This window comes from Capra hircus, chromosome 16 (genome assembly GCF_001704415.2).
Source record: "Capra hircus breed San Clemente chromosome 16, ASM170441v1, whole genome shotgun sequence".
NCBI classification, from domain to species: Eukaryota; Metazoa; Chordata; class Mammalia; order Artiodactyla; family Bovidae; genus Capra; species Capra hircus.
This window is the reverse complement of record NC_030823.1, coordinates 29286563-29298814: the sequence shown is the minus strand read 5'-3', so window position 1 is coordinate 29298814 and position 12252 is coordinate 29286563. Positions and strand designations below refer to the sequence as shown.

General features: G+C 36.6%; 1 protein-coding gene across 3 annotated transcripts in view; it reads left to right on the top strand.

Moving 5' to 3' along the window:
- The window catches only part of CNST (consortin, connexin sorting protein), an 88524-nt gene that overhangs the window by 48102 nt on the left and 28170 nt on the right, over nt 1-12252 (top strand). For all 3 annotated transcript variants that reach the window (XM_018060245.1, XM_018060246.1, XM_005690548.3), the window contains 4 exons: nt 1163-1368; nt 9296-9326; nt 11333-11419; nt 11856-11970. In XM_018060245.1, coding sequence (XP_017915734.1) covers nt 1163-1368; nt 9296-9326; nt 11333-11419; nt 11856-11970 — 439 coding nt within the window. The remainder of the gene's footprint in view (nt 1-1162; nt 1369-9295; nt 9327-11332; nt 11420-11855; nt 11971-12252) is intronic.

Genomic DNA, 12252 nt, shown 5'->3' with positions numbered 1-12252 from the left:
ACTGAGCCACCTGGGAAGCCCCTTGGTGAATTCTACCAAACATTTAATAAAAAATTAAGAAGAAATTAATTAAGAGAGATATAGAATTTGGGTGATTCGCCTTATCACAGTCTTATGTAATTTAATGTCTTGGGTATAGTCGTGTGGCTGGGAGGAAAAGGGAAGAAAACAGTATTTATCTTAGTTTCTTTGTAGTTCTCTATAGAAAGCTTCTCTTCCTACATTGGCATTACCACCATTGCAGTTAGAAAATTAGAAAGCAGAAAAATCATTCCTGTTTTTCACAAATACCATTCCTACAAAATAAAATGGCATGCCATCTCCAGGCCGAAGGCATCTTCAATCATGGTATGCATACACTAAATTACTGAGAAAGATCCTTCCCTAGACGGACTAGCTGAAGGTAAGTACAGATGTACGCAGTCTATTCAATTTCAGTATGAAAATTAGAACTCATGCTGAGATTTCAGTGAAGGATAAAGTTATAATGTGTTATGTTTAGAGTTTTAAAATTTGGTGTGTTATTTCAGGAGCTCTGGGCCAAGGATTTAGTCACTGATTTTTTTTTTCCCCAAGTTTGTTTTACTCTTTTTTACTAGGAAGAAAGTTTCTGTGACCATTAGCTCTGGACATCTGATTCCCTCTGCTCTCCTGGGCTCCAGAGGTAGTTCTAAAGTTATCAGACCAGAGTTTAGAGAAGACAGCTTAACTTCTTTAGCCTTTGATATGATAGCCACATTTACTTTCTCATTTAGCGCTATTTAGAGCAAAGTATGACTTCAAATTATAGTTAATTCATTTTTCCTTTGGGAGAGTCAAGTTTTTGGTCAGATTTTAACCTACATACTTTTCTTTAGATCTCTCTTTTTTTAAAATATTTTTAATTAAGAATATAAATTAGATTCTTAATCTACAATGTATTGTAAATAGAAAAGTTTATATAGAACTAACAGAATTGCTTCTGTTAGCTAATTGCTAATAGAATCAGATGTCAAGCAGAATCTTAACTTAATGAGAGAAATAACTTGTGGCTTCTGTGGGTTTTTTTTTTAATATAATCAGTTTTATTTGAAAATTTTATGGTTAAAAGGCATAATTATTTTAAGGTGTTCTACCATGATGGAAATTTATTCTAATGTGAGCATTTTATTTACTCTCAAAGGATTTTCTTCAGAAGATACCACACCTTTAATGCAAGAAAATATACTACATGTAGCCACACATGCCGTTAGTGATGAAGAATCTGCAGAAGTAAATGCTAACGATCAACTGGAAGCCTCAAAGTTGGTTCTGCAATCTCTGTTCTCACTTATACGAGGTGAAGTTGAGCAGTTGGATTCAAGAGCACTTCCCCTTTGCCTTCACCAGGTATCTTGCTGAACTTTCAATTGCAGCCTCACTGAAATTCTGGGGCCAATATTTGTAATAATCTAAAATCCAATTCTCTGTAAATGATTCTGCTCCACCTGTCATTGGTGAGTCCAGGAGAAGGTGACCTTGGATCAGTAGCTGGTAGGAAATCTGGCATATCACTGACTGGTGGCCACATGTTGGTTTGGATCATCAGTCTATGGCTCATTCAATTGCTAGCTGCTTTTACTTGGTGGTGGTGGCGGTTTAGTCACTAAGTTGTGCCCGACTCTTGAAACCCCGTGGACTGTAGCCTGCCAGGCTCCTCTGTTCAATGCGATTTCTCAGGCAAGAATACTGGCGTGGGTTGACATTTCCCACTCCTGGGGAATCTTGCTAATCTAGGGATCAAACCCACGTTTCCTGCATCTCATGCATTACAGGCAGATTGATTACTACTGAGCCACCAGGGAAGCCCCTTCTTTTACTTGGTGTGTACAGTTGAGAGTCAGTGTACTGTACAAATGAGTCAATGTAGAAAGTGCTTAGTAAGTACCAACAAGGTACCCAAAACTAAGCTAGACACTAGGCAAACAGATTACATAAGAACATGTCCTTAAGACGACACTGTGGAATAGGAAAAACAATTATGTAGCTAACTAATGGTAGAAGTCTGTATAAAGTATTAGAGTAGGTATGTGCTTCAGGTTCAGCAAAAGCACAAGATGCATGATTAACTTTGTCCTTTGGACATTAGGCAGAAATAAGGTGATTCCTGAGCTGGGTTTTGCAGGATTTATAGGCTCACAATAGATAAAGAAAGTGAACTGGTACAAAAAGAGATCACCCTTTGCAAAGACATGACTGGGATATTATTTTGAAGATTAAGATGGAAGAGAGATGAGAATTAAGATTGGATAACTTGTAACATTAAGGTCTTGCTTTTAGAGGCCGAGAGCTTTTGATTATGCAGGTGCCAAAATTAGAATTCTAGAAATATAACTCTTGATGATTGAGAAGGTAAACTAGAAGATGGAGAGCCTGCAGACTGGGAGACCTTAAGGACAGTAATACGGAAGGTTTTTTACACGAGATAATTCTGAAAAGATTAAGGTATTTATGAGCTGTGTTTTATTTTCTTTTTTCAAAATGAAAATAATTCATATATGGGATTGGAAGAAGCTTCAATTTTATTTCACTCACGCTTCCTGTTTCATTAAACATTTGCAATAAGCAGGGAATAATTTTTTAAAAGTAAAACAGCTTTTGTCCCAATGCAGGAAAACATATATTCTTACAAATTTATATTACCTCCTTGTTGGGCTTGAAGAATGCCTTCGAGAAAATGTGTACTACTTTTTGACCTCTGGTGTGTTGCTGACGTATATAATACATGTTTACCATAGTTGAGAACTGTAGTTGAGAACCACCAATACCAAGGCAGCTTTCTAATCTTTCAGCCTTCTTTGAATTTGTACAATGGATTGAGTTTGTAAAAGATATTTACACTGTTATTTCATTCTCCAAACAATCTAGAGAGACATTATCACCGTCTTAACAAATGGGAGATATAAGACTCCCTTACAAAGCAAGTTCCTTATAATTGTAGGCCTTTGTTTTGTGCTCAGTTGCTCAGTTGTGTCTGACTCTTTGCAACCCCATGGACTGTAGCCCACCAGGCTCCTCCATCCATGGAATTTTCCAGGCAAGAATACAGGAGTGGGTTGCCATTTCCTACTCTAGGGGCTCTTTCCAACCCAGCGATCAAACCCACATCTCTCAAAGCATGTGTTTTGGGGACAACCTGACAGAAATTTGAATACTGACTGTATAATAATACTACTATTGCATCATTGTCAAATTTCTTGAGGTTGATAATGGAATTGAAGGTCATGTAGGAGAGTGTCTTTATTCTTGGGAAACACACGTGCAAGTAGTATTTAGGAGTAAAGTTATATAATGGCTGCAACTTAAGATATTTCAGTGGGAAAAAATGTATAAGAAAGGGAAAGAAAAAGAGAAGATTTGGCAAAATGTCAATAATTGACAAATCTAAATAAAGGTATATGACTGTTGATTTTACTATTCTTTGAAGTCTTCTGTAGAATTTCAATAAGTTGGGGAAACGGACATTTGGAGTAAATAGAAACAGCTAAGTGTAGCCAAATCTTTTCAAGCAGTTTATGTCACTGGGATATTGTTACGTTAAATGTAAGGAGAATGCGCTTTTCTACTAGCAGGTGATCCCATAGCTGAAGCAGATCTAGTAGAAAATCACATTTTTAGGCAGGAAGATGATAACAGTCTTGATCAGATGCAGATTATTTAATTTTTTTAAATGTCTCAAAGTAGAACTCCACCTTCATCCCCTAGGAACATGTCAGTTTGCTGAGTCCTGTAGGTTTTGCTTCTGAAATACCTCAGCAGTCTGTCCTCTCCTGGCAGAGAAGATTAGAGAATATAGTGGTGGCTTTAAAGTATGGGCTCTGGCTCTACTTTAAAATCTAACCGTAACCCTACTACTAACAAACTAAGCAGCTTTTAGTTTCATCTTCTGTAATGTTGTAGAGGACTCAGTGAAATACTGCATGTACAAGTACTTAACGTATCAATAACACTTGGTATACTTAACATAAAAGTAATTAAACATTAAGCGGAACTATATTTCTCTGTCACTAATTCAAACATTGCTTGCTTTTGGAAAGAGATGGCTGAGACTGCAGTAAGCTGAGACACCAGGGCAACAGCAGTCAGCTGATGACTGCCTTCTGTAGTCCAAGAATACAAAATATCCTGTGAGTTACTCTCATGGGAAACACAAGTTAGAGAGAAGTGGAGTGACTTTTTTTTTTCCATTATTTAGTAATTCCCAGCAGCTCACACTGTGCCTTTCACTTGAATTTGACAGTTGTTAACATTTTGCCAGATTTTGTTTTTCCCTCCTCCCACTCAACCCTACCCCACATATTTATTTCCCATGAAACATCTTAAAGTAATTTTCAGGCATTACATCACTTCACCCTTAAATACTTGCACATAAATTTCTCTAGAACAATGACACTCTCCTAAATAACTTACAATGCCATTATCAACCCCAAGAAATGAAATGTTGGTTTAATATTATTTAATATAGAGCCTATATTTGTTTCTTGAGGTTATTCCACAAATATTCATTATAATTGGTTTCCCTCTGATCCAGGATCCAGTAAAAGAGCACACATTGCATTTGGTTGTGAACATTCTTTAATCCTTAGTAATCCAGAACAATTCCCTGCCTTCTGTTTTATTTGTTTGTTTATTTTTGCTTTTATAAAATTGACAGGTCTGAAGAGTTAGGAGTTCTTGTAGAAATGTCCCATAATTAGGATCTGTCTGATTATTTCTTCGATTTGATTCAGGTTAAAATACATTGGGCAAGAATTCTATCTAGGTAACATTCCACATTCAGATGACTCTTGAACTCACTCCAGTCTGGCCTTTGTGCAACTGCTCCGCCAGAATTGCACTGTAAATGCCAGGATTGATCTCCGTGTTACATGCTCATGTGAATCTAGTTGTTAGTCCTCAGTTTTCTTCCTGCCAGAAGTATTAGAAGCTCTGACAAGTTGATCACATGCTCTATTTTGCAGCATTTTCTTTTGCTTTTTAGGACCCTCCACTTTCCACTTTTATATCTTACCTCACTGGATATGCCTTCTCTGGGTCATTTGTTGAGTCCTCCAAATTTTACTGATTGTTAAACATTGGAGTGCTTGAGGATTCAGTTCTGCAGTATAAACTAAACATCCAGCTTCCTGAGGCATCTCATGGGCCTTTCAAATTTAAGATGCCCAAAATCAGGCTTTGACTTTTTTTCTCCCTTTTGTTAGATGGCATATCCATCCCTCTAGTTGCTGAGACCAAATACTTTGAAGTCATCCTTCACTTTTCCCCATGTCCATATCCAACCAGCAGATCCTGCCAATCTGTTTAAAAAATATATGCAGATTCTGATGTCTTCTTACCTCCTTGATTGCCACCATCTCAGTACAAGACACTATCAGATTTCATTCAGATTCTTGCAGTAAACTAATTGTAGAACCCTCTCTGCTTTACCTTTATTTCCATTTAGGTCCCCCCCGCCCGCCCCCCCCCCCCCCCCGCTCCATACAGCAGTCATTGTGATCCAGGTAAAATGTTAGTTGGGATCATGAGACTTTTCTGTTCAAAGCCATCCATTGACTTCTTTTCACATTCAGAGTAAAAGCCAAAATTCTTACCATAGCAAGACACTCCATGATCTGGCCCTGTTACCTCTTAGACCTTAATTCCTAAAACTCTCCTTCTTCTTCACTTCTTTCCAGATACACCGGCCTCCTAGCACTTCCTCAGCTATACCAGGAATGTTCCTATGTCAGGGCCTATGATATTTCCTTTTCATCCTTTCTCAGGAAGTCACTATATGGTGTACTCCACCAAAACAAGAGAGTAAACCAAGGAACAGAAAGATTAAGATATAAGAAGACGGGGTGCTACCCTGGAGATGGGTGAAGGGGATCTCTAGGAGAAGAGAGAGTCTTAGATGACAGCTTTGTACCAAGAAAGAGTGTACCCACTTCTATCTGAGCAGATCAGAAGGGTCTGGGGAGAAACTTTTATATCATTTTCTGATTTCTGAATATTCAGTGTGTCTGAATACATTGAGGAAGATTTCAACTCTTGATAGACTAGCTGTATAAGCGAAAAGTGCTTGGAAAACTATACCAAAAAAAAAAAAAGGAAAAAGGAAACTCCAGAGAAAACAGAAAGTTTTCATGAAGGGAAAAATAATGAGAGTTTACTACATGGCTTACTCATAATAAGGTAAACATTAAATGTGTATCTACCTTTTAATACAATATAACAACATGGGATAGGTCAATATGTGAGAGAAAGTGTGTGTGGTACATGTTTGTAGGGTAAGGTGCAAAAGACTCAATTCCCATTTTCTAAAACGGAAAAAAAAAATCGAGAAATAACAAATATAAGCATAATATGTAGAGATATAGTGCTTTTTTAAAAAAGAGATATCTTAAGTGCTTGCTCCTGAAGAAAGAAAGCAGAATAGGGCATGAACAGTAGGGCCTTTCTTCAACACACCTTATAGAACCATTTGCCTCTTTGAACCATGTAAATATATATATTTTTGATAAAGGTAAGAGGTAAAAGAAGCAATTTATAATTCAAACATAAAGTGAGAGTAGTTTCTAGGTCAACGTGGTGACAGTGGAAACACGGAGAGGTGAATTTGAAATCTTGATATCAGGACTCGGTGTAGATAATGAAAAAAGGGATGATAAAGAAATCAGAGAAGAATAAGCCTAGGAATACCAATTCTAGGAATGGTAGTACCACTGACAGAAAAAAGGACGTATTAACGGAGAGTTAATTACGGGATAGTTACTATTTTTAACATATTATATGGATGAATATATGCTAAAGGACATTTGATATTAATGACTGTGATCACTGCAGATATTCACTTACATTTTTAGCTCTCGGAACTCTTTTTTCCTTTTGGCACTTAACATGTTTTATTGATTCTTGTTTTCCAAGCATCCATTGTAAGTCTCTGTCAGTATGGACATAACAGTACTAATAACAGCCTCAATGATAAGAATACTAAAATAGGAAATACTGTTTTCGTAGCACTATTCTAGGTTTTGTAGCCCATTTAATCCTCACAGTATCAGAATGACACATTATTATAACCAAAGAAGATTTTTTTTTAAACTTGTCTGAAGTCACACAGCCAATAAGTCATAGAGACAAGATTTAAGTCCATGTCTGGTTCCAGAGTCCACACTAAAGTTCTTGGATCTCTCGAAGATTCCATTTAAAAATTACTTTTCTTGAGGACTTCCCTGGTGGTCCAGTGGTTAAGACTCTGCACTCCCACCGCAGGGGCATGGGTCTGATCGCTCATCAGGGGAGTTCCACAGGCCGTGTAGTGTGGCCGAAAAAAAAATTGTTTTTCTTGGGTGTGAGTAATCTCTTACACACTGACTTTGTTAATATAATGGCAGGTTAGCTTTAAATGTATATTATCTAAGTCATAAACTTGAGAGTTTTTCATATAGAAGTGAGAAGAAGTAGTTCAAATGCTGTACTCTGTCCTCAGTGAGCATGTCCTAAAACTCATCTCAGACTCAAGCAGGAAACGGCTTCACTGGGATCCTTGAAGCCACTCTGTGGGACTGCGGACAAATGCATACACCTTCCTAATTCCTTTTTGTTCCCAGTAGATAAAAGACGCCCAAAACCAGGAAAACCTTAAAATGACTGCCCTCCCAAAGTGATTTTCAACTCACTTCCTCACAATTCTACTTTGCACTGGTAGAGTAGAGTATTTCTGGTCCAGAGTCAGCAAGTGCAAACCGTTTTAAGCACTTGCTGCTGTGTCCTGGGCACTGTACTAGACACACGTTCTGTCTCCTAGAGTTGTAGGTATTACTGACCCTGTTTTACAAATAAGGAAGCCAAGGTTGAGACATGAATGACACGTCCAGAGTCACACAGCTGGTAGTGGCAAAGCTTGGTCTAGAACACAGTCAGGTTATTCGCCTTCAAACTTTCATGTTTTTCTGCTCTACCAAGCTACCTCCTGGATTTTGACCTTTGGGGCATCAAAGAAAATCACACCTTCTTTTCCCCACTTGAATTGCGAGGAGTAGGTTTTTATGGGAGAAAGCACACTGTGTGTGTATTTTTCAAGCTGCTCTTGCACCTGTAAGTGCCTTTTTACTTTTGAGGCCTTGGGTTTCATGATCCTGTCTTTATGGTTGCACTTATGGGACTGGAACTATCCCAGAAGTCTGAAAGCCAATGGATTAAACTGACAGTTTACAGAGAGGTGATTAGCTCCGTCTATATTGTTGTTTTGCTCCTGGAAGAATGTTAGATATGTAGAATAAATTTTAAGCTAGGCAACTATTTCCTTTAAAATTATACTTTTTCCGCTGTGGAATTTAGAAAAAAAATTCCTTTTTTATTTCTAATTTATAGGTTTGACTAGTGCTTTATTGCTCTTTGTACTGATAGCTTCCTGGAAAGTAGACATCATGATCCATAAACAGAATACCTTTTTCATTAGTGACTTAGGAAAAAGCAGGGCAAACTGAAAGTGTAAACTACTTAATGAAGTATTTTAAGTATGACAATAGTCAATTCATGCAAATATTTCTCCATGTATACTTTTGGTTTTACTGTTCTATTTATAAATGCTACATCTGAATAAAGGACCCCAAAGTTTTTAGAATCAAAGAATTTTTAAATTTAAAGTTGCCCTAGAATGAATCTACTAAGGGATGTGCCTCAACTGGGTCCAGATGCTGAGTCCCTGGACCTTGCCCTCCCATCCAGTGCCCTTTATCCTGTGCAGCACTCTATATATTCCAAACATCATTGCTCAACTAGTAGCACTTGGTCTGTCCTTTTCTGAAATATCAAAAGAGAATGAAAAATCAGTGTCCCATGAGGTAGTTTGTGAAATACTAAAGAGACGAATGGGTTTTAAGATCCCTTGTAACATGACATATTTCAGTTTTTTAGTTTATGATAAAGCCGTCCTTTCATTTGTGTTCTACTTTTATAAGCCTCGATAGCATTTCTCTCATTCTTTAGAGTTCTTATTCTAAACTCTAATGAATCAGTGATGTTTGCTTTGACTTGAAATAGAATAGAAAGAATGAGATTGTGTACGGACCAAAGAATGTCTGTGTTTGCTTTTCTTGAGACAAGTGACTTCAGAAATGTGTCTTGTGCCTAGAGTCATATTTTTTCTGAACTGGCAAATATAGTTAAATAAGAGTTTTCTTAGTTTGCTATCAAAGATTTTGAGAATTTCAAGGTTTTGGTTTCTTCCAAATTTGTCTTTTTATTCAACTGTTAATTTAACTTTCTCTGTTTTTTTATTTGTTTTTAACAGATAGCAGAGTCTTATTTTCAGGAGGAGGACTGTATCCTTTTTTTTAATTACAAGAAGAAATGCCTAGAACACTTAGTGAATTGCCCACTTCTAAAATTGAGATTTACCTACAATGAATGTATGATCTGTTGTTACTGGATTTTTTTTCATTCACCCATGTAACCATCTCAGAAAACAAGATGTAGCAAATTTGCTACTCCAGAAAATTCTCTAGAACCACCCAAGTTTGACCTCCTGTGGACAAGCTCTAATTTTACCAAAATCTAAATATTTGTGTGTGGAGGAAGGGGAGAATGCATGTTGCAAAAAAATAAAAACCCATTGGATTTGTTTTCTTTTGAATTAAACAGAAGTGCATGTCAAGTAATATTCATATGATAGAGTTTGTCAGCCATATTATACATAGCAAATCTCGTGACTCTTATTATAGCTATATGTATATAGCAAAGGGAAGATTGAGTTCTTCATTAGCGATAAACAGAATAAATGTTGTCAAGGAAGACTGCATGTTAACTTTTGTTTGTGCTGTCTCGTCAGTCATGTCCGACTCTTTACAACCCAATGGACTATAGCCTGCCAGGCTTCTCTGTCCATGGGATTCTCCAGGCAAGAATACTGGAGTCAGTTGCCATGCCCTTCTCCAGGGGATTTTTCAGACCTAGGGATTGAACCCACATCTCTTACATCTACCTGTATTGACAAGCAGGTTCTTTACCACTAACACCACCTGGAAAGCCCATAACTTTTGTAAAAGAAAGATTTATTCCTTCCATGTTTTAATTTCCCTCCCTTAAAATTGTTTATATTTTTTCAGAGAAGGTCCAATATATACACTTTAGAGAGAACTCATCCTAAGTATCTTTATTTCCCCATTTGTGTGATTTCTTTTTTCTCCTAACCTTACTGATTTTCACTACAGATTGGAGGACAAGCAGTTGTCATCCTGAACCCCTATCAAGTAAACTAGTAAAGTGTGGTAGAAACTTAGGGCAGTGGCTGTCCGTCACTAAGTCTGAAGGAAATCAAATTCTTAAGGAAATGAAGCTTAGAACTACCCAGATGATGAGTATGATGGAGTACAGTGCAGATCACATCAAGTTCCCTGGGAGCTTCCTAGAAATGCAGACTCGTGGGCTTTAGAATCAGAGCTTCTGGGGATCAGACTCACGAATCTATATTTTACCAAGATTTTCGAATAACATTTAGGTTCAGTAAAGTGTGAGAAACATTGGTATATTTTTAAGTCGTGAGCAGAGGAAATTAGAATTGTCTCTGCTTCTCCCTGGTCTATTTTATGATCCCTGGCATATATTTAAGACACAAATGAGAGAGAGAACTGAACCTCTGAGTGACCATGGGAAGGCTAAAAAGCTAAACAATGAGTATTTTCTCTTCCTTCTTTCTGGGTCAACATTTAGAACATGGCCCAAAGGAAGGTAGACAGTTGGACAGCTTGTCTTGACCGCATGTATTGCTAAATGTGTGATACAGATGGAGAAGGCAGAAATTCATAAGAAAATCTACCAAAAAAAAAAGTCAAATCACATAATTATAAAAATCACTGTGGCAAGTTAATTTACAAAAAAAAAAAAAAAAAAAAATTCAGTGAGAAATAAGGATCACGGGGAGTTGAAATCAGAAACAAACATTTGACCAGAGGATAACATGGTGGCTTGACAGAAGGTAATTTAAGGAGAGAAAAGAGAGGGGACACTTAGATTACAGATTCCATATGGGTCCTGTTTCCAATCAAATTATATTTAATTGACTGCTAGAGGTATTATTAGCAAGCAGGCATTTCTTGAACATTAAAACCTTCTTTTTGTGTCTCCTATTTACTGATAGAATAGAAACCAGGTAGCTACTGCATGATATGCAACATTAAAATTTACCTACTTCAAAACCAAGAAACCTTTTTTGTTTAAATTTAAAAATATTTAGAGTCCTCTCATTTTTTGATAAGCTTCAAAATTCTCAGTTGATCTAGGACATTATTCTTTAGCCTGGATTCCTGTTTTCCTCAAATTTTCTGTTCAGATGAGAAAGCAATGAAATTCATTCAGCTCGAACGACTGTATCATGAGCAATTGCTCGCAAATCTTTCTGCCATTCAAGAACAGTGGGGTGAGTACAAACTAATGTAGAATGCAGAATTATCAATAATCTAACAAATTGCTATCTAGAGAGTTAACATATTTGACCTGGTTTTTTAAGTCAGGAAGTAGATGTTTCTAGTCAAGTTAGTGTTACAAAGAAAGTAGCATTTTTACCTCAAGTTTACCTCATTTTAAGAAAGTTTTTGTCTTTGTATTTTGTTTTTCATACCAGTACCAAGAAAAGAACACTTGCAACTTTTTCATTTCTTCTGATGTCCTTGGCTGATTTAGTCTCTGGGTTATATACTTAGATCTAAAAGCAATCACTTAGCTATTTCTGTGTTAACTTTGGGCTGAAAAGATAATTTTTCATGATAATCTTTATCAGTGGTGCCAGCTAAGTATTTTTTCCCTTCTAAACATGTTTTGTAATAGCTAGTGACTAACAGATATTTTAAATTTAGAAACAAAATGGAAAACTGTACAGCCACATACAGTTACACCTTTGAGGAATTCAGAAAAAGGATTTAATGGTGAAGATTTTGAACGGCTTGCTAAATTTTGTGCAACACATCACGAGTAAGTACTTGACTGTTTACAGTGAACTGGAATAGAATATTGGAGAAGCATTGTAGTCCTGAATAGTTAAAATGCAGAATTTGCTTCTTTGTTTTGTTAATGCTAACTGGAGAAATTAATAAAATGATTAGGTTCCTTTCTCAGCTTTTATCTGTTTCTTACACAAAACTTAACAAAAGGTCTGTTTTACAAAATTCAAAGCACCTTCTAATTAGAAATTTTTAAATGTAACTTCTAATTTCGATTACTTTTTCCTTAAGAGATTAGGTGATTCGGATGGAA